The 22,205-nt window shown below is 39.9% G+C and overlaps 2 protein-coding genes across 4 annotated transcripts; one reads left to right on the top strand and one right to left on the bottom strand.

The window, feature by feature from the left end:
* Positions 1-584: 584 nt before the first annotated feature.
* ehd1a (EH-domain containing 1a) lies at positions 585-13,955 on the bottom strand. Its single transcript, XM_029512717.1, has 6 exons — positions 13,171-13,955; positions 8,823-8,920; positions 3,800-4,041; positions 2,911-3,081; positions 2,051-2,215; positions 585-1,731 (listed from the first exon to the last, which is right to left on the bottom strand). The coding sequence occupies exons 1-6, from the start codon at positions 13,557-13,559 to the stop codon at positions 1,198-1,200; spliced, it is 1,599 nt and encodes a 532-aa protein (XP_029368577.1). The 5' UTR covers positions 13,560-13,955; the 3' UTR covers positions 585-1,197.
* A 3,884-nt stretch (positions 13,956-17,839) lies between these two features.
* ubxn1 (UBX domain protein 1) lies at positions 17,840-21,706 on the top strand. 3 transcript variants are annotated; one of them, XM_029512602.1, is made up of 10 exons: positions 17,840-17,863; positions 18,326-18,400; positions 18,514-18,567; positions 18,657-18,784; positions 19,258-19,339; positions 19,497-19,688; positions 20,231-20,282; positions 20,396-20,518; positions 20,777-20,960; positions 21,096-21,706. In XM_029512602.1, the coding sequence occupies exons 2-10, from the start codon at positions 18,342-18,344 to the stop codon at positions 21,134-21,136; spliced, it is 915 nt and encodes a 304-aa protein (XP_029368462.1). In that variant the 5' UTR covers positions 17,840-17,863; positions 18,326-18,341; the 3' UTR covers positions 21,137-21,706. The 3 variants fall into 3 exon arrangements, with proteins under 3 accessions (XP_029368462.1, XP_029368463.1, XP_029368464.1); XM_029512603.1 differs by having other exon boundaries at positions 17,863-17,983; XM_029512604.1 differs by lacking the exon at positions 17,840-17,863 and adding an exon at positions 17,907-17,941.
* Positions 21,707-22,205: the final 499 nt, after the last annotated feature.

The following is a 22,205-nucleotide window of genomic DNA, read 5'->3' as shown; positions in this document are numbered from 1 at the left end:
GTTTATGACCTGTGCTCGTTTCTCTCAATCTGGAGTGAGGTTTTATTGTCTGTGTGTGACAAGCGTCTGTCCACACTGCTGTTTTCAATTTGCCCCAAATGTATGCAGTCAGAAGCAACTTCTCATGATTAAGTGGCCTTTTATTTCCTCCTCATGAATCAACTTGAGGGCTGGAAAATAAAAGTCACTCTATGGGTAACCTCTGATACCGCTTGGCACAATCATTCAGCTGTTATCTATACTGCTCATTTGTGAATGACTCTGGCCAATCCCAGCTGACAGTGGACGAGGTCATGATAGACCATGGACTGGTTGCAGGGTTGACACATTTATACTCAAGTCACCACTTAACCTAAACATGCATGTCTTTGGACTGTGGGAGGAAGCTGAAGGAAACCAGACACTGGGAGAACAATCAAGCACCACAAAGAATAGCCCCAAGCCTGGTGTTCAAACCCAGAACCTGTAAATATTATTTATTTTAGTATATTTTTTTTAAATGACATTTTAATTAGTGCCTCTTCCTCTAAGACTAAGACTAATAATACAATAACTAATAAATAAAACTCCACATAAAACACAAGTCAGACGTTACGGTAATCCTTTTTATTTATCTGGCAAAATAATAAAAAGGCAAGCATTTGGAGAAAGTCAAAGTTAACAGTCAGGAAATACAAAAATATAGATAAAACAGCTGTTTTGATTTATTTCCTTTTTCTCTCTCCAAATGAAAAAAAACAAACACTATTTTTCTTTGGATCAACATATAATAATAATAATAATAATAATAATAATAATAATAATATGGACTGTATGCTTATAAGACATCTTTTACACAGGATGCAAAAATCCATGTTTAGCCCTGACATGCTACCTCCAACTACCTATCAACTCATGTAATCCATCCAGTCATGTCCTTAGTTATTTTATCAGGTGGTGAATCCCCATGTTTCTTTCTAATACAGACCTCAACATTATTCCCTAATAGAACTGCTTTCCCTCCCACCCCCCCAAAATCCCTCCAGTCTCTCTCTGGTGGAAAAGATCACAGTAACACCTCCTCACGCTGCTTCAGGAAGCCTGGAGATTTCACAGCTTGATCAAAGACGATGCTGATAATGCTTGCGGTTGGACTTTTTTGTCTGGTGAGTCCTACACTTGATGCAAAGCGCTGACATCTCCAAGCCACCTGTTCCTCTAATCTTGCTGAACTGTCCCACGTTTGGATGGGGGCACGAGGTGATCAGGAAGTGCAGGCGGCAGCTCATGACCCTCCAGCTTCACCTTGATGAGGTGGTTGGCAAGGGCGAACTCTTCATCATCGAGGAGGCCGTCTTTATCCACGTCTGCCAACTTCCAGATCTTCCCCAGCACAGTGTTGGGCAGCTTGGACTTCAGCATCTCCTTCTTGGCTGCAGCGCCAGACACTTTGCCATTGATGGGAGAGAGGGTGTAGAAGATTTCGTCATATGTAGGCTTGTCGCGACCCACCACCCACTCCAGCTCATCTATGCCTTCACTGGCACCCTCCCCATAGCCATGACCAAAGGGACCACTCATGGTTCCTTCAAAGGCTCCACCCTTTACGGTCTGGCTGGGCATGGCAGCCTCTTCCTGCCGAACCATGGCCATTAAACGTGCGATGTCATTTGCGAGCATGTCCTCTACCGCTTCCAGCAGTTTGGGCTTCAGCACAGCAAACTTGGAGAAATCCTGGCCATTCAGTAGCTCCTGAAGGGTTGGGGGGTTGAGAGAAAACAGGAATTGGTGATAGAAATAGATCAGTCTTCAATGGCTACCAATGGGAGCCGCATACAAGCAGCAGGATTTCCTGACAAACCAGGAAAAATAAATCTCATTCCCATCCTGGGCCATCCAGGAGGGCAAGGACAGAAAAAAGGGCAAAGATGTGAAGAGTGAAAAGGTCAACCGACTATGAACTATAATAACATGCCAAAAATACAAGTCAAAGTTGCTGTTTCATCAGATCTGTAACTGTGGATTGTACATCACTGTCCAGTGCGTACGTGTGTGTTTATCCTCATCTCACCTGCATCTTGGCCAGGTTGGGGAAGTCTCCAGGTGAGATCTGATGCTCCTTTTCGATTTTATGGTAAATCTCTCCCAGGTTGGCTATCAGCTCCTTCTTCTTGGAGTCCTTTCCAAACACACTGGGCATCTCCTTTTTCAGAGAGCTGATAATGTAGGCCTGCACCTGATCATCATAAAAATATCGTAATTTATTTACAAGTTCAGTTAACTTTTTGTGGAAAAAGTATTATCAGACAGTAAAATAAGTTTTACAAAGTATATTCATATGTCTTAAATCATTCTGCGGGGAATTTTTTGAGTTTTGAATTCACTAACTCAATATAGATTGTCAGCAAAAAAAATCCCTCTTCCCATTTTGTAGGTGTTATAAGGTTACTGCTAAACAGACAACTGCGATCATACAGGTTTTTTTTTTTTTACTCACTTCTGTTTTTGTGGTTAGTTTAGAAATTAGGCACTAACCAAGTTCAATCTGAGAATGAAATAAAGGTCAGTCATGCATTTCATCCCATGGGTTATGATCATGACAATCCTGACCACCAATCCACCACTTTTGCGTGCAAAAACTTCCAGATAGATTGCCGAGAATTGAAAATTGTGTGGCGTACTTTTAGAAATTGTAATGCATGATTCTGTGTGAGGACTGTATAGGTACCACATTTAAAATGCAGTCAATCTTTTGTTCTTTTCATACATTTTCAACTCTGCAATTTTTTTAATCAAGCTCTGTGTGTCCTATATACATGTTAATGGTGGAAACAAGACATTTTCACTTCGTGGATAAGTTTTCATATTTGTATTCATAACCTCACAGAATTTCTAAAATGGCTGCAGACACTTCCTGTCTTCATTACTGACCTTGGCGAGACGTGCACGTTTGATGAGGTCATTGAGTTTGCGTAGTGCTGCATTACGTGGCAGGGACTGGATGTCCAAGAACAGATCCTGCTCCTCTGCCTCAAACAACTTCCTGTTGTCTGGCACCAACAGGGGCTGTGCCCAGAATGACCCGATGTACACGCGCACAACCTGCAATTAAGATTTTGTAAATTCAGCTCCAATAATCTCCCTTGTCCCTCTGGTTACACTTCACTGTCCACACCCACATAAGAGCAAATTCCAGCACAGGTCACATACATGAAACTACAATCTTGCTAAAAAGTGCAAACTGGCATTAAATGAGCCGTCAAAAAGCACAGAAAATGTGTAGATCAAATGATGCAGCACAGTGAGATTAAAGTGAGCAATAATGAATCAACAAATGTTTTAAATAATGCAGAGGGGCTTTACAATACAATACACCTTCAAAGTCAATGAATAATTGTCTACATGATCCAAAGGTTCCTTTGGAGTCAGTTTACGAATATGGCCCAGGATCAAACATTAACCCATCAGTCAGGAACAAATCACAAGACAAGTTGGGTCACATCTGAGATAGATGGTGTTTCACGTTGTCCAAACACATGTTTTAGAGTCTTTTTTCCCTTGTTATATTGACAGTGGCTTGAATGTATTTAAAATACTTGCTATTACTCTCATATGACCCCTGTCTAAACCTGCCCAAGATGGCCACATTTTCCTTCAAAACATTAACAGACTGTGACCACAATATGTCCAACAACTGATTATTACCAGCTGAAGGCAAGTTCTGGCAGTCAGAGTCAGTGTGGGAAATAAAGACACGCTTGATTCATTTTAGCAGACAACGGATAACAAAATAAGTGTGAAAAATAATGTATTTTTTTACCTCTGGTGTGTTGATAATTTTGCCCAGAGACCACATGAGTGCACCATAAACCCTCATCAGCTGCTGAGTACTGATCTGGTCTGCTTTGTTCAGCACAACACGCATTTTGTCTTCATGGTTCTTGAGAGCGCGGATCACCTCAGAGAATTCATCAGAGATGTCCAGCTTGTGGGCATCAAACAGGAGGATGATGCGGTCCACACGCTCTGCAAACCACTCAAGCACTGCTGCAAAGTCGTAACCTTTAGAGAGAAGTGGAGGAGACATTATCTGGTTACTGTGTTTGTTTCAAGAAGAATTTTAACCATGCTGAAGTGTCAGAGACTTCAATGAATCCAACCTGAGAAACAACAGTCTGACGTTCCTAAGCACTGAGGTAAGAGCAATGCAAAGCTCCTATCTGTATCTGTTTCTATCACATATTCCATCACGTATACAGTTCAGTGAAAAAGTATTAGCCCCCTTCCAGATTTCTTTTTTAGTTTTTTGCACATTTGTCTAATGCAATTGTTAAAGTTCAGCAAATAAAATTTTCTATTCATACAAATATAACCTGAGTAAATTAAAAAAAATGTGTATTTTTAGATGATTTCATTTATTAAGGGAAAAAACAACAACAACAACAACAACAACAACAACAACAACAAAAACCAAACCCCTACCTGGCTACCACATTTTTTGGAAAGCTGAGCAGTTTCACTAACCATGCTAAAGCCTGATTACTGCCAAACCTGTTGACTCCAAATTATTTGTTTCCTCACTTTGTCTGCTGAAGAATGCCAACTAAACTGTCCACCGTTAGCTTATTGTCTCAGAGTATTATGTATAATGTCCATATCTGCAGATCCTATGAATAAAACACTTCTACAAATTTCACATGGAGCCTTTCTTTTGTAGATCGTCCTTTTGTATAAGAGACCTGAAGAGGATAATAAACTAGTGGAAAGAATTGTGGGGGCAAAATCACATTTCTATTTAAATAGTTTAGCTCAATTCTGTTGCTGTACTGATTAAATTAGAGCTGTGTGAGCTGTTGCAGGCTGTAGGTACATTCTCTCACTGCTCTCACCACCCTCATTTCTTTTCGCTGTGACAACACATTGTTTAGCTTCACAAAGAGCTCAAAGGCTCCAAACAGTCAATAAATGGGTGTAGTAGAATTCATAATGACCTCTATGTTCATATTCCAATGTTGACATAATATTGTCTATATAAGGGTTTTCTAGAGTTGTGGCTTTTTCCGTTAGTTATCAATTAACTCTCTTTACTGTGACAGCAGTAGAAAGGCATTGAGAAGTAAAGATCAGTTGAACTCGAGTAATATATCTATAGGATCTTTAGCCTCAAGAACCAAATGACCTCTACCGGAGACTCTGTTCACTGTGTGATATGAAGGACAAGCCCAAGCCTTTTTAGCAGACAGAAAAGACTAGCAATAAATGCTCTGGAGAATCAGTAATGATGAGAAAAATCACAAAGTGACAATCCCAATCTAGGTTTAGCCATAAACAAATTTCTATCATTGCCTACAAAACAGGACTTTTCCCTGGATTTCCCGCTGCCTCAAGGAGCTGTACAGGAAGTGAGGAATAGAGAATTATGGTTTTAATTAGAGTGTGTGTCATCTGATCAGAGAAGAATGCAGTTGCTCTACACATTCATCTCAGCTGCTGCACAATCTGTGCCAGAGCTGTTGCACATGCATTCCAACGTGACTGTCTTTGTCTGTGTGCACACCACTGTATTAAAAAAGGGGCCGAGAAATTAAGTCAATCTACACTGAAAAATAAATGGACAAAGATGTATTCATAAGTGGGAAGGGGGAGATGAAGGAGTGGAAAAAAAAAATAAGGCGAGAAAGACAGGGTGAGTAAAAGTGAAAGTAAGAGAGGAACATGTAATCAGAGTTGGATACAAACAAGAGAAAAAACAAACTGTGCTTACGACATGTAGGTGTAGAGGGATCAAAGGGGAATATTTTAAGTCTAAAATCCCTGTGAGACTCAACCGAGGACATCTGCTCATTCTCTCTTAAGTCTGTTTTTAACACACGTGTCAGGGAATCAAGCAGAAAGACAGCTGTTCAAGCTTAGACTTACGTATAACTCACAGCATTAACAACTGCTGTGCCTATAAACATATGCATAGACACACTACGATACACTCAGGCACAAATTTAGACAGGCCTAAAAATCATGCGCCAACTAAAAACCGTCTTGCAATGGGATCACACCAGCTGTGAGGCCTGTCAACTAGTTGAAGCTGACGGGTTATTACTCAGTACCCGTGGAACAGACCACATGCAAATGAACCCTCAGAGGGTTCTATTTTTACAATTACGTTTTGCATGTAGTCTCATTTTAAAGGCGCATAGCCAAGCAGAAAGCACCAATGATGATAAATTAAGCCAATATAAAAGCGCAAAATACTACATTTCCTCCGCTGGCTGCTGGAGAGCTGGCTCAAGAAGAAAATCTAATACAACTACCATGTTAAAATCCCCAGATTTACAACAGAAATAAACATGTTTGCAAACGATACAGTCTGTAAACATGAAAACAGTCCTGGTTAACATTATACATAGTCTACACAGCTAAACATCTACTCAAGGTTAACTGACTCAAGTTACAAAATGTTACTCTCATACCCATGTTCCAGGTGTTGGTGCCTCCTGAAGAATTTTAATTTAAATATAAGACTAATTATGTGGCCACCAGTGCAAACAATGGACTAATATTTGCACTTATTAGCGTTGCATGCCTTCTCACCATACATGGCTTGCTTCCCTAAGCCATTAACTTGCTGAAAAATAAAATAGCCTAACGGTATTGTATAATTGCTAAAGTTAAACTGGCATGCACTTAAGTTCCAGTGTGTACACACCTTTTTGATCGTTTTTGTATTTGGAAGGAGTTAGAAAGAGTCACTTGTGAGTTTGCTGTGATCTGCAGAAACCTAGGCACGCGGTCAAAAGGCTACAGTCTACAGGCACGCCTCTCATTCCATATGAACTTGTCACGTCACCACTTTCCACTGTCTTATTGCAATCTTATTGTACCTTATACCCCGATGAAGGCTCTCTGACTCAAATGCCTTGGTCATTTTCTGACTTATCCATGAATGGATGTTTAATACGAAATCGCAGTATCTGGGAATTCCCTTATAGTACCAACCAATATACTTTACTTTAATGTTATCGGTGTTGATAATTTTTAACCTCATGTCTCAATCTCCTCATTGTTTACTGTAGTTAAAATGTTAAAATGTGAGTTAAAGGAGGGGGGGTTGTGTTATTTTGTGGTTCAATGAGGAACACATTGTGAGAAATACTTGCTGACTTATTCAAAGAGGAATCCACAATAGCAGGATTATGCAAGGAAAAAAGTTTTGGGCCCATGAGTGGGCAACACTTTCTCAGCACAATTTCTTTTTTGTACTTGTAATGAACCCACAGTATTGCATAGTCTTATGTCAAAAGGAAAATCACTGATTGCTCTGCTATTTGATAACTATATACCATGTGACGCTACATAAAAATATATAGACATGATATTTGACAAGTCACACACTGCTATGGTTAGCAGATTACATCAGTGAGGGAAAACCTGAAATAACAGTGTAGATTCCTGTAGCCACACACACACGCGCATGCACCTCACTGTACAATCCAATTAGTCCTGTTTTTATATGACACAGTCTGCACAATATCTCTGTGGCGTACACATCAGTGTTTATATAGATACAAAACAGAGGATAGTGTGTCTGTGTGCATATGTCTGTTACCTTAAAAAGGGGAAAATTGTGTGTGAGGGTAAGAATGTATAGTATGGAAACAAAACTGTCTGAGGTATTAGGCATAAGACTTCTTCTGCTCTGCCTCTCTTAAGGGTCACCTCGACATCTTTTCATTCATATTTCATACTTTCATTCACACCCATTTATGTGCGCATACACGCATGCATCAACACACACACACACACACACACACATACTTGTTTAGCCTTTTCAGTCTTTCTGACAACCATCACGCTTTTTGTACGTCATCTACTTACTTAATGCTTGTTGTTACAACCAACACTATCAATTAATTTAATTCTATTTCATTTCAGGTCCCTTTTTCACAAACATCACCACTCCCCTTTGGGGAGTATACAGAAACTTGACTGCTTATAAGTTTACTTCCCCTTCAAGGGGCTGAAATCAGGTAAAAAAAAAAAAAAAAGCAGAAGATGCTTTGAGATGCATAATCTTGTTTTCTGTCGGATCATCAAAAGTAAAAGGAAAACTGTGTATGTAGCAATTCTGAAGTGACCCTCAAGGTCAACATCATTGTTGGAGGACATTGAGAAATGGATAAAAATATGAATTGATTTATTTCCACAGAGCACACGGAAATGACTTGTATATGAAATGATAAATGAAACAGAAGCTCACAAACAGAGAGGATTCACAGAATTACATAAAAACATAGATGGGGGAAGTGTTTTCAGTTACTGCTGGTAAGTCAGCCCTTTTAATATAAACCTTGTTATTGGATGATGTGAAAAAGAGAAACAAAAACAAAAAAGACGGAAGGATGTGAAAGAGGATGGTGCCCTAGAAAACCACAGGTACAGAGACAGGAAATGAACTTCAAAGTGTTCTCCATCCCCTCATTGCTTCTTTCAAGCTGTGACAGCCTCCATCAGATTTACATAATCTAGTTTGATGAGTTTTGACCTGAGGGCCTTAAAAGTTAAATACTGGTTTGGCAGCACTACTGACAGTTGGGCTGAAACATACCAAACATAAATACCATACAGGTCAGGGAAAGAGGCAGCGTGTAAGTTGTTTAAACTTAAGGACATGTTTCCTTTTCTATTTGAGCATCTGACTTCCTGCTATTTTGCATGTGTGTGGGCAACACTTTCTGATAAAAGTATTTAAGGGTTTCTGAGCTGAGAGGGTGTGGCTCTGTTTAGCAATACTAGAGAGTAGGTGAGAGAAAAAGTGGGTTAAATAAAAGTGTATGTGTGAAGCTGACCTCTGCTTATTCTCTGTTTCTCCCCGGACAGGATTCCAGGAGTATCAATGATACTGATGCTCTCCAAGACAGGGTTTGGCATTTGGGCACACATGAACCTGCAAGAAATTAGTGAGAAAAACCGGTTGGTTGAGAGTCTTTATAGATAAGCTTGGCAATAAAAAGGTATCATTCAACTTTTCAGTGACACGCTTGGCCTTTAGCACAGTAAACAGAAAACCTTTATAGGAGAAGCTAAAACATTGAGTAGCACTAGGTGTAAAGGAATAGTATGGGGTCGTGCAGGTTGGTACCATTTTCAGGAATCCTTTAATTTCCAAAACTACTCACGTGTGATGGAATATTTATTTAATTTTTTTCTTAATTCTGAATAATAATGACTTTTCCTTGTCTGGGGTCATATTCAACCGAAGTCAAAACTATTTGTCATTTAATCAATGAATTAAATAGCCAAGAATTTAAAAGCCAACAGTTTTGATAATTTTAAGACATTTTTTAAGTTTATTTTTGTGCAAAATTATCAGCTATTAGGCTTACTTAAACTTAACAGTTTGAGACCTCCAGATATAAGAATGTAATAGGGAACACTAAGAAAATACGTAATCATTTATGAATTGTAGTCCTCAGTCATTCCCAATACAAAATAACTCGCTACACAATAGCCTCCTTTAAGCTTGGACCCCAAGGTTCAGAGTTTTACTGTAGCAGTTTCATTTTCCATAGAAAAATCTTACACACTGACAAACACAGAAACGAGGAAAAAAAAAACAAAAAAAAAACTACAAAGCATGAGAGAGGATGAGAGGTTTTGCATAAACCCACGAAGGCCACTGAGAACAAAGCAGGGGTTTGTTAAGTGACCTCATGGCTCAGAGTACTACTTCTCACTCTGCTGCTCTTTGAGTCAATCTGAACCAATACTCACAACATGAGCTCAGAGACACCGGGTCATAAGACCTAGAGAACCATGCTTTAACATTCCTGCTTCAACCACACCAGGCCAGACACACCACAGACCCTAACAGAGGTCTCATACCACATGCACAGGGGGAAAATGGAAAAGTCTTAGGACAATGAACAAGTTAAAAGGAAAAATGAGAGAGAGAGAGGGCAGTACCTCTTGCATGGAAATCTTATGTATGGTATTACAATACAATAATAGTGACTGCCAAAGATAACAAACATTTTCCCCCTCCCTCCCATGGCAGATGGTGTATGATATCCAGTTGGAATTTTGGCTCAAGTTTTCCATTTAGCTATCTCAACATTTTCCACACAGTAGGAAAAATGTTAAGATGAACTTGAGCTGAATTTCTTAGAAACAGAGCAGGATCCTACCAGGCAGAGGGGCGCAAGAATGTTTGATTATGTGTCCAGAAAGTGAGAATACCATCCTCTGAGAGGCCACAGATCTGAGTTCATTTTTAAAAGAACATCAGGCATGCCCAGTCATACTGGAAGTCTGGTTCCAGTTTATAACAGAAGGTCTTCCTCTCTCGTCCCACCCCATGATCTATGACCTTCCCTTACATCGTAACCTCAGCTTCCTGTAAAGAAAAGGAAATGGGGAGGCTCTTACTAGCACTAGGGAATTAAGCAACAAGGTTACAACTGTGTTGGTTTTCCATGTTTGCTTCCTTTGAAAATTTGTTCCTTGTTTGTGTGAATAAATGGTATATATAAATAAAAACACACATACATTTATACATTGCCTTGTGTGTATTTGCTTGCTATGCAAAACATAAAGCTATGTATGTTAGACCCTATCTCAGCAAAGTGCAGACTCAGTGTCCTGGAATAACAGGCCATGATCAGGACCGGACGAAGCGGGGCAGCCTGAGCAGGGGTGGGTCAGTATGGAAATTAAACTTTGCTGACTTTGGTATTATCGACTGATGGCATACAGAGAGAACACAAACACACGGGGGCCCTGTGACTGCAGAGGTGTCTCAAATACAAGGGAACAAGAGCTAAAAAAAATATGCATCTATCAAATGAAAGACAAGTTTTAAGACACATGTAGCACAAAATAACTGTACAAGAGTTAAAGGGCCGCTAAAGAACACAAAAATGGAAAAAAGAAAAAAAAATCGTCTGGTTGAATACACAAAATGTTGTGCTCTTACTTTGTCCAACAAGAAAGTATAGCTGTGAGAATCCCATGACTGATTTCTGTTTACTCTCTTCATAAATAACTGGTTATACTAAGGATAAGTCCTATCTGAGCCTGGCAGTTAAGGCTAATCTGAAGGTTGAATAACTATGGTTTAAGAGTTACACAAAGGAACAGGCATCACAGTCTCCTCCATCTCAAATCCATCAACAAACAATCTGACCCTTGATATTTCCCATCCACTTTTATGAGTAAAAATATGTTAAACCAACCAATAGATGAAGGCCAATCCAAATACTTTTGGCCTCTTGAGAGGAAAATTGGTGTAGTTTGTGCCAGAAACTGCCCAGTGCCAAATGTCAGTCTGGAGCTTGTTCTTGACATAAATGTAGGCCTTCAGACAACATCCCATTACAAGTGATTCGGCCTATACACAGATAGCCAGGCAGATCATGTACCTTTGACTGCCACACACCTACACACATGTAACCCATAATGAATGATCATGTGAATTTTCCCTAAACTGGCATATGACCACCAAGCCCCGACTGTGCCACTGAAACAAATTGAATTCCAAGGGGAACCACGAGTCCCATGATGACACAAGATTGTGTCCAACAGGTTGAAAAATTATGTTGTAATGGACAACAGTCTTTGTTTACTCAAAATCTTATGTGGTTTTCCCCTACGTCTCAAGTCATCAACTCCAGTAGAGTGAATGGGGGTCTAACAAGTCAGTCCCACGCCCCTACCACACACACTTAATTCAAGTGTTATCTGATAAGCATTACTTCATTCTTCTGAGTTTGATGATGTTGTTTGCCAGAAGTTTGCACTTGTTCAAGATAAAGCAAACACTTAACATAATTGAGGGAAAAGATTTAAATGGTTAATAGGAAATAGGCCTTACTGAGGAAATGTCAGTCTGAGCATTTGTACTAATAAAGATCAGGGCTACATGACCCATCTGATAATCTGAAGACAATAGGTTATTAAAATCATGACTGTCCACAGTTTAGTCATTACTTTCTGTATTATTTGTCCATTCATCTTCCATGTCACACCTATGCCAGGTAACGCAACACTGGTTAGCGGGAAGGGAAAAGGATATACCCTACATATCCTCCACAGGAACCGACACCTTCAACAATTGGATGGTAGCCATCTCTGGCCCTCACAAATCAACACAGGTAATAGACCAGATCAAGATGTTTTAAACTTCACCAAGCAACTGACATTGACTTATTGGACCTTGCCTATACAGTCTCACCTTGTACTTTGAGTTGGGTGGAGTCTTCTGATTTAGCTTGCTGTTTTCTGTCATTCCCAAATGTTTTCCTTTGCTGTCTTACATTAATTAGTGATGACCCGCCTAAGTAATACTAGTAAAGTCATCAGATTTTTTCCCTGACTTATTGGGGTGAATCACAGGCCTAAGCGTCACTCTGGATGATTCATAACCCTAAGGGAATATTCCTCAGGACTTCCTCAGGAATGTGGACAGGCTCCAATGTCTTGCCACTATAAACTTTATAAAACACTGTAATACTAAAAGTAAAACTACTTCAAGAAGAAAGAAGCTTGTCAGTTTCTACTAATGTGCTAACAATTATATGGGCACAAAACTCATGGCACCAGCTTCCGAGGAAAGGACACTGTCAGGTCCTCACCTAACAGCAGGGTTTACAAGTATTTCGGTGTTCAAGGGTTCATTCTGCAACAATGGACAAAACCTGTGTGTCACAAGTGACTGTCAGGTGCTTTTAGCAGCAGGAGGAGGGCATGTTAACTGGCAGACTCTGGTCCACTGTGAACGATAAATGTCCTGTTGTGCATGCCATACAGTGCTGGAAAGCACCTACCTGCCCTTTAATTTTCTGTACACAAACTGGCTCTTCCACCTTGTCATTGACACTAAACAGTCACATTCTCTGTGGATGAAGAAAGAGGGGAAACTCTCTCTCTCTCACTCACTCTCACACACACACACACACACACACACACACACAGGGCTCTGCTGGTTAGATTGTGCAACGACACAACGTTACGTGTGAGGACCTGTAGTGAAGACATTTAAACCAGTGTTGGTGCGTTGTTATGGGATGCCACTAAGCACGACATTAACCTGACACATTCCTTCTATTCATACTTTAGGTGAACATCGCAGGGTTTTCGCTGCCTGTTTTTCCTATAAACCTGGGGTATTACTCTGTTTAAGCCCTTTGCTTGCTTTACCTGTTGAGGAAGGCGTTGCCGAAGGCGTTGAGTTTGCGGAAGGGCTTCTTGGGGTCGACAACCAGAGCGTTGCCCGGTACCACCCCCTCCTGTTCGCCGTGCATCACCGCGATGAACGAGTCTGTGGTCGGCTCTGGGCCAATTCGCATGCCGGGGAAGTCCTGCTCCATGAGGTGTCGGATGAACGTGGTCTTCCCGGTGGAGTACTGACCCACCAAGAGGACCATGGGCTTGTTGTCGAAGTCGGCATCCTCCAGGGCCGGGGAGTGGAAGTCGTGGAATCGATACGTGTCCTCCAGAGGGAACAGCTTGGTCCGGTACAGCCGCCGCAGCCCTTCGGACACGTTCTGGAAAAGCTCCGGGTCCTTCTTCAAGTTTTTTCTGAACATGGTTACTGAGTTTATTTGCCCTACGTTGACACGGCTGTGTCAGTCTCCCCTTAAATAATTTATCTGGTCGAGTGGTGTGGCTCTCTCACACCGTCAAGACAGTAGCTGCCTGCTGAAATGAAGCAACGGCTGGGCGAGGTCTCCGAAGTTCTTAGTCCCCTCCCTCCTCTTCGTTAGCTAGCCACACACTCCGCCAGTCATCCGGGGAGGACACCCTTTTCAGCTGACGTTGGCTCACCAAAGACAGCGAGACGCCCTCCGGCATAAATATCTCGCCGTAGGCGGTGAAATTCAACCAAACGCCGCACTGCTGTGACTTTACAGCGGCGCTTCGGGCTCTGTTTGCGGCTAGCAGCTCGTGTTAGCGGCCGCTTGGCAGTTAGTGGACCTGACACGGGATACCGGAAACACTGACCTATACTTCACAATAAGCGTCAACCGGGCCAGCCGCTCCAATGACACCAATGCAGGAAACAAGTTATGCTCTTAACTTGAAATTCAACCGTTTATGAGCCTGATCCTCAGTTATGGTATTCTTCACATTAAAAGGACCACAATGGAAGATTTATTTCCAGTGCTGATTGTCTTTTACACTGTAACGTGTATTTTTCATCATTAAGATTCTGTTTTATACATAAGCAAAGTTTACATAAACGTCCAGTGTCCATTCATTGGTTTTGTGGGAAACAACTGAATGAGGCTACTTGAATTGATGTCTTAGTTCTGTAATCTATACTGTGATAGCTAGTTTCAACCTGAACATTTTACATTTACAGGTGTGGCAGATGCTGTTATATTAAGGGACTTGGAAGTGAAGGGCATCACAAAAGCTTCGGTGAAGAAGGAGACCTTGGAACAAAAAGAACATCTACTCAGTCATACTTTCTTCTACTTTGAGATTAACTTTATTCTGTTTGATGAAAGAATGAAAGAACTTTTCATACTGAGAGGGATTTAGATTCTGAGAACAGCAGAGTCACTCATATTTAGTTTTGGTTTTCATTTCAAATGGATGTATCTAATACCACATGGATATGTATGGTCAAAATGATACCTTCCTTTATTTTCAGTTTTGATTTTTTTTAAATAAATAATGCATTTTGTTTCTGAGACATTTGTGATTTTCACATTATTCATATATTCTCTCACACACACAAACACACATGTAGATAGAATAGAGGTGTCATTGAATGTCATGTTTGTGTCTTTATTTAAGTAGTATATTAAAGAAACAGAGTCACTCATACAGGAATCACTGGGTTGGCTTTATTTTTCATACAGACAAGCAATCTTCACAGAAATAAGTATGAATATTACCGTGAATGGAAAAACAGCAATTGGAAGTTGTTGTTGTATACAACACACTGACTAAAAGTCAGATATATCATCTGTAAGATACAGAGTCCCAGCAGCATTTTGATGACAAGAGGTGTCTCTCCACAGATAACAGCAGCTCCACTGGAAGCCAAATATTTTCCATATGGAGATGCTGTTACAGCTGGTGAGACCCATAGAAACAACACAGCTGACAGAACAAGTACACCATAAAAATAGTTGTATTTATTTAACATTTCCCATAGAAGTGTGGTTATCTCAAGTGCTTGCTTGTCGTTGTTGGGTTTGAATGTTATCAATCAGATCTGATTATGTTCATTTTACAATTTAAATGCAGATTAAACATGCTCCTTTGTCATTTGATGTGCGTTAAGTTTTCAGGTCCTCAGTAGAGACCAAGGCTATATACTTTTTGTTTCCATAGTCTAACAACAAAACAATATTTTAAAGACAAATAATTCATAAACCTGCTTTCCGGCATGAAACCACTGTCAAAAGAAATAATGCTGCCCTCTTTTGGTTCAATCTTGCTGACAACACAACTTCAAATCATTTTATTGCAGGTATATCCAAGCCCTCATGTGATAATACAAACAACACCTAATAAATGGTTAGTAAGATATCATCCACTACAGTCTAAGGTAAAATGTTACCCTTTGAGTCCAATAAAATTAATGTCATTCACCCAGTCAAAGTGTGGATACAGCCAAGAAGGAAAGCCACTCCGGCAAATGAATTTTAAACCTTTGACCATTAGAATTAATCTTTTACACATTGGTACTTATATGGCTTTGAAGACAAGTAGTAAATAGCAGTCTGCATGAAATGCTTGTGTTCAACTCATCTCCTTAGGTTCCTTAGTTTAACTTATCATGACTGAGTGTTGACCCTTAACCCTCCCCTGTAAAAAACAGAGCCATAAAGCAATTTAAGGGTAAGTTAAGTGAACTTCCGTGACCAGAAATCACATTTGAGAAGGAAATAATATTTCAAATGAGTCTTTTGTGCTACAGTGTCCATCCACTCATTACTTGAAGACATCTTCACTCACCCTTTCAGGATAAGGCGGTGGTATCAGAGTCAAATATACCGAGATGACCTTCTATGTATTGAATTGAACAATTGCTATAGTTTACAGACAGATAGAGCAGGTGAAATGAGTTTGAGGCCAAAGGAAACGTGAAGCATTGATGTTAGCTTTGGGTCAGATAGACAAAAGGCACACAGGTTTGTTGCCAGGCAACAATTAACACAAAGCATCAGGAAGATTATGGACCTCATATTTGTTCATATTCATTTCATAATTTTCCTCAAGAGCCATTTTTTTGCCTCCTTTAATAGCCATTCAATTCATTTACACTACAGTGACAAAATAGTTCAAAAGATGATCGAAGATTGAGCTTTTACAGACCAAATTATATGAAGGCACTATATCAAATTAAATGCAAATAATATGTCCCATAGCCTGCGAATCATTCCGGAGGTGACTAAAACTTTTTATCTGATTACTATATTCCAGTTAATTAGCCACATTAATATGCATTAGAAATGTTCATACTCACCAGGAAAATACTGCATGGATGGCTCACTCCACCAGGTCATCAATTCTGAGAGAGATGTGGAAAATTGGGAGAAAAATAAATGTGCAAAAGAGGGAAAGGAGGTAACACAATTAAATAGCAAGCAGAGAAAAACATTCAGAGGGCCAACATTTAAAAGAGAAAAGAAGTAAGGCAGACATGAGCAGAGACACAAGTCTGTCTCTGAGAAATGGTAAGCTAGTGAGGGAAGGCAGCTTAAGACTGTGTGGTGTGGGAGAGAAAAAAAATTAATCATTACACTCACTGTAAATATGTAACAGACCAAACCTGCCCATAAAACTCAATAAACAGTATTCTGCTTAAACACCCACAACCACACGATTATGGGATGCAATCATACAACATGAAGAGTATCCAATCAGAAACACCATGTGGCCTTAAACCTCTTGTAATCAGCCCCTGAATTTCAGGCCTCTTCATGCAGTCTGTCAGGTTTCCTACCTCTGGTGTTATATGTAAAAAAAAAAAAAAAAAGCTTGCAGATATGGTTCACATGAAATGAAGAGATGTATAAGTAATTGATTAATTATCAGATTTTCATAAATGAAGAGAGAATCAATTTTTGATGATACAGCCAAGAATTCTTCAGAATAAACAGGCAACCTGACATCAAATGATAAATTAAAATGAAGACATTGCATTTGAACATTTAGACATTGAGTTTAAATCGGCACTATAATAACCTATTATCACATTTTAAAATTTGTCACAATGCTCATTTAGCATTATCGTTGAGATGTGATGAACTTTCTTTACATTTATTCACAGTCAGGAATTGCATTTATTGGGAAATGCTGATAGAAATCCCTGCAAATGATGGAATCCTAACTAACTGACCAAATCTTTTTGTTTTGCAAATAACATTTGGCAACTTTTGTAATGGTGTTTCAAATAAATAAATGATTACAGAGTGGGAGCGTCTTCTTTATTTGGCACCTGTTGGCCAGGGTCTACAGTTCAGCTTTGCTGTCGCAATTTACTCCTATATGAATGAACTTTTATTCACATTATTGACTTATTATTATCTAAAATACACAAAAACTGAACTAAACAAGCAGCTACTTTTAAAGTAACCTACAATTTTCATATAAGTAAATGGATTGCATCTTCTTCCATCGTTTGTGAATGTAACTCTTCTTAAACTCTGTAAAACCTTTAAGGGATCCGGTATTATTAAAAGTCTTGTTTGCACTGGGTCAAGGTTTCTAAAGTATTCACAAAGAGGTAAGAAAAGGCAACCCCCCACCCAAACAAACAAACACTAATAAAACAACAAAACAAACACGCAAAAACCCAAACGCTATTCTCGTGTTCACTCTGATTGACCCATGTGGGTTGCCGTACTGTTGAAGCGGTGTTGGCTGATGTGTGAGTAGCTAACTAACGTTGTCTTCGCGAGAAAATTGCCTGAAATTGCCCCTGTGCGAAATAAACCAACACTTCTGGGTACCTTAACGTGTAACATACGAACAAACATCGACAGATAAAGTAATGGAGATCTTATTTGAGCTTGCGTTCGGTTTTAATCGGGCTAGCCACCGAGATTTCTCAGCTAGCTTTCGCAATTTGAACATTCACCACAATCATGCTAATTTTAGCTCAGAGCATAACGTTAGTGGTGATACTGAACAACTACGGAACAACTAGACAACAACTGAATGTGTGTTTTGTGCTCTACATTCAGTACAGTTGTGATATAGCTCCTTCTCTGTAGGCAAGCAGAAGGGATGTTTGCCAAAGGGTTATTGCTACTTACTTTCCACACCATTTATGCAACAATGTGTCAAAATGACAGAAAGTACTGTCTTTAACAGTTCAGCATGTGTACAGTCTGTTTCAGGTCAAAATGGCAGAGCTAACTACACTAGAGAGCCTGCTGGAGATGGGCTTTGACAGAAACAGGGCGTGAGTGATCCTGTTTTAAATGAACTCTACATATGAGACTGCTTCAAATGGAGGAAGAGTTTCCAGCACTACAACAAACTTTCTTGCTCTTTTGTCTGCGTTGGTGTTTTCAGGGAGAAGGCTGTGGGCAACACAGGAAACCAAGGGATCGAACAAGCCATGGACTGGTCAGTGTGACTGACACAATAATGGAATCACCGTCAGTCGCCATCACCGTTTTCACACCAGTTTAGCCTCTGTGATGTGTTTTCTTCAGGTTAATGGAACACGAGAACGACCCTGACATCGATGAGCCCTATGTGCCGCCTGTGGGAAACATCCTGGGAGGAGAAGCAGACAGCCAGTCCAACACAGAACAGCCAACGCTAGCTGACACCGCTGAAGGTCAAACTTTTATTTTGAATACCGTTATATATTTTCTAAAGAAATGTATACAATTACAAGTACTCAGTGAAGTTATATTTATGTTGTTATTATTTTAAATGATATTGTATCAGTCTCTGCATTTGTAAGTGACTTAATTTACATAATCAGGAATCACATCTGATTGTTTTATCAGTAATTAGAGTCTTAGTTGATTTTCTCTGATTCTCTGATTTATCTATATTAAAGTGGCATGTCACTTTTCATTTAGACAAGCATAATGTGATGACAGCTGATGAAATCTCTTTCCTGCGGTCTGCCATTAGATTATTTTACAGTAAGATAAACCTGTCTGAAAAACGGTTTGTTCATACTTGTGGCTGACAAGAAGACATTTACATTGTCACAAAACAGTTTCATCTTTCTATAGTTAAAAATAGTTTAGTTTTGCCCACCTTTTTTTGGGTCTTCAGTGTGGCATGTTTTTGCTGCAGGTGGAGATATCAACTACATTGAGAATGATGAGAGTGCAAAGCGGCCAATGACGGAGGAGGAGAAACGTGAGCAAGTCAAGAGGTCAGAGTGCACATGTAGCTTTTTACTGAAGGTTGAGATTCATCTTAATCTGAAAGAACAGCCCCACTGTTTCAAGGAGTTGGAAATGGGTTTTGGAGGCTTGTAATTCATTGTGAGTAAACCAATGTCTGAGTGTGTATGGTTTTGTTTTTTTCAGGCTAGAGGAGCTGATGCGGGTGAAGCAGGCAGAGAGAAGAGAGCGAGAGCGGGCGGAAGAAGTGGAGAGAGAGAAAGCACGGAGGAGGCAGGGCCAAGAACTGCAGCAGATCCGGCAAAAACTGCAGGAGGATGATATGAAGAAACTAGCTGATCTGCGCAGGAGAGAGAAAATGGAGGACAAAATGGCAAGGTAAGGTCTTTAATGAGTCACGTGTAAGCACAAGAAAAAGTAGCTTCAGGGATTGGTTATTGACTTTTGATAGAGACATGAACCAGTTTTTCATGTATCTGTAATAAAACATTACCTAAAGGATCAAGCAGTTTTAATAATTTTCCATTGGAATGTATTCCAAGGTGACCAAAGAAAAGGTTTTTACAAAAAAGGAGAGAGCCCAAAAAACATCAGTGTGATCATGAGACTGAAACACTGTTGTTGTTTTTTTATTTGCTGTTACTATTCATGAATCTTTGTGAATCTTTGAATAGAATCTGAACATGGACAACAATGCAGTGTTCTGGAGAGCAGGTTTACTTATTACAGAATGTAAAATAATTGTAATGTAATGAAAAGCACCCATTGTAATTGTTAAATGTGTGTACTGGGTTATTGTCACCCAATGAAACACACTAATACATGTCAAAATACTGTATATTGGGGAATATTCAGTTCAGAGTCTCATGGTATCACAGTATATTCCCAATGTTATGTGGCTTGTTTTTTATTTCTGTTAGACAAAGGGTTAAAGAGAAGATAGCACGTGACAGAGAGGAGAGAGCGCAAAAGGTACTCCTGACATCGGAGCAGTTCAGTTTTCCTTCTATCTTGTTCTCTTCCAAATTTTCCATATTACCACATCTTTTTTTTTTTTTAAAGATTTGTTTGTTTTTTATGTCTAGTTTGGAGGTGGAGGAACCCCGAGCACAGCTGCATCGTCTCAACCGGTCCAGCCCAGCCCCTCATCACCCAGCAGTCAGGGCCCTCCACCCACAAAGAAGGAGTATGATGAGTCCAGGATACAGGTGCAGTCTCATCAGTGACGCTAATGCAAGATCAAACTTTGTCCTTGTTCAGACATCAACAGTTTACACATATTTATGTATTAATTTAGGTGTGAGACAAACTAACATTCTTGCATGTTTTTAATGAAAAAATAAACGTTTTGCTATGAAACTATAACATTTAAAGTGTGTGGTTTTTAAGGTGGCTCATGTCTATCTCTCTTTCTAACCCCTATTCCTCCACTCACTGGCTCTTTAACTCCCCTCTGCTCCTCACAGGTACGTCTGCTGGATGGCTCAACCATCACGACGGTCTTCAAGGCCCAGGAGCCGCTGGCAGCAGTGCGTGTGTATGTGCAGGTGAATGGCAACACACCTGAGGGTCAGGACTTCACGCTGTTGTCGCCCTATCCCCGTCATGTCTACACTGAACTGGACATGGAGAAGCCCCTGAAAGAACTTGGTGAGCACTGGGCCTGTGGAACATTTTATCTAAGAGGTGAAGTGTAGACAACCCCCTTAGACTGCTTGCACAACACAGGTTTTCCCTCACACTGTTTCTGAGCCATTTTCACAGATTTTATGCTTGTCTTCTTAGGTTTGGTGCCTTCAGCTGTGCTGGTTGTTACCAAAAAGTGAGATCAGGAGGATCTGCTCTGTGAGCCTACCTCACCACCTCTACATCCCCCCACCCACCCCAAGCCACTGCAAACATCTGATCCAGGAACAGCATTGCCTCCTTTTAGTATCACTCAATAAGCCAGCTAACTGAACTAAAGCAGAGACAGAGCTGGGGACTGCATGACAGTTCTTCGCAGGAAGACATCAGGAAAAATGGTTTGTTTTTTCAAGACTAACTGAAAGCTGCCCCTTGTCTTTCTGGTCCGATTTCACTGGCTGTAAATTGGACTGACAATGATCTTTATACATCAAGAACAAGGTGAAGATAGCTGGCTTCTGACTGATAGTGGAGCACTGCTCATGGTTTCAGAACAAAATAGTTCACTTTTACCTGATCCTTACATGGCAAAGCACCACAGAAGACCTACGTGATTGGTTCTGTCAGGGCCTTAAATTTAATCCCCACAATCTTCCTGATTTTATGATGCTCTAATTTGTCAGTTTTTTATAAGTTAAAATATATTGACATATGTCTACATATTCACCAATATACTTACAATAAAGCTTACTGAGAGAATTATGGACTGGATTTTCTAAAAATCACTTCAAACCTAGAAAGTCTGGAGGTATTTTTATGTTTTTCAGGGGATTGGTTGAAAAATGGAGAGCCAAAATATTGAAATCTTATCTCCAAAATGTAAAGTGCCTATTTGTGTCTGGCTGAGGCTGATGTGAGCAGGTAGATTACAGAAGTTTTTAGATGTTAAAAAAACAAAACAAAACAGATTCTTAGGTGGAAACAATGCTCTAAGAGCTTGAACTGCTTAACAATGAGCTGAAATCCACAAGTTCACAATCTGACAGCTGTCATTATCATTTTAAAACATTAAAAAATATTCAATATAAGTGTAAAATAAAAGGCACCCATAACCCTTTTTATTAAATTAGTTATGGTAACTCCAGCCAGGAGCATAAGTCCATTAAATTCACAGATAGCTCTCCCATTTTCTTCATATTGCACATTTAGAAAGAAAGGCAAATGCACAAGTGGACTGTTAGTAATGACCAAACAAAGAAGAATGGAGAA

This window comes from Echeneis naucrates, chromosome 10 (assembly GCF_900963305.1).
Source record: "Echeneis naucrates chromosome 10, fEcheNa1.1, whole genome shotgun sequence".
Lineage (NCBI taxonomy): Eukaryota > Metazoa > Chordata > Actinopteri > Carangiformes > Echeneidae > Echeneis > Echeneis naucrates.
The sequence above is the reverse complement of the archived record's forward strand: the minus strand, read 5'-3'. Positions and strand labels throughout refer to the sequence as shown.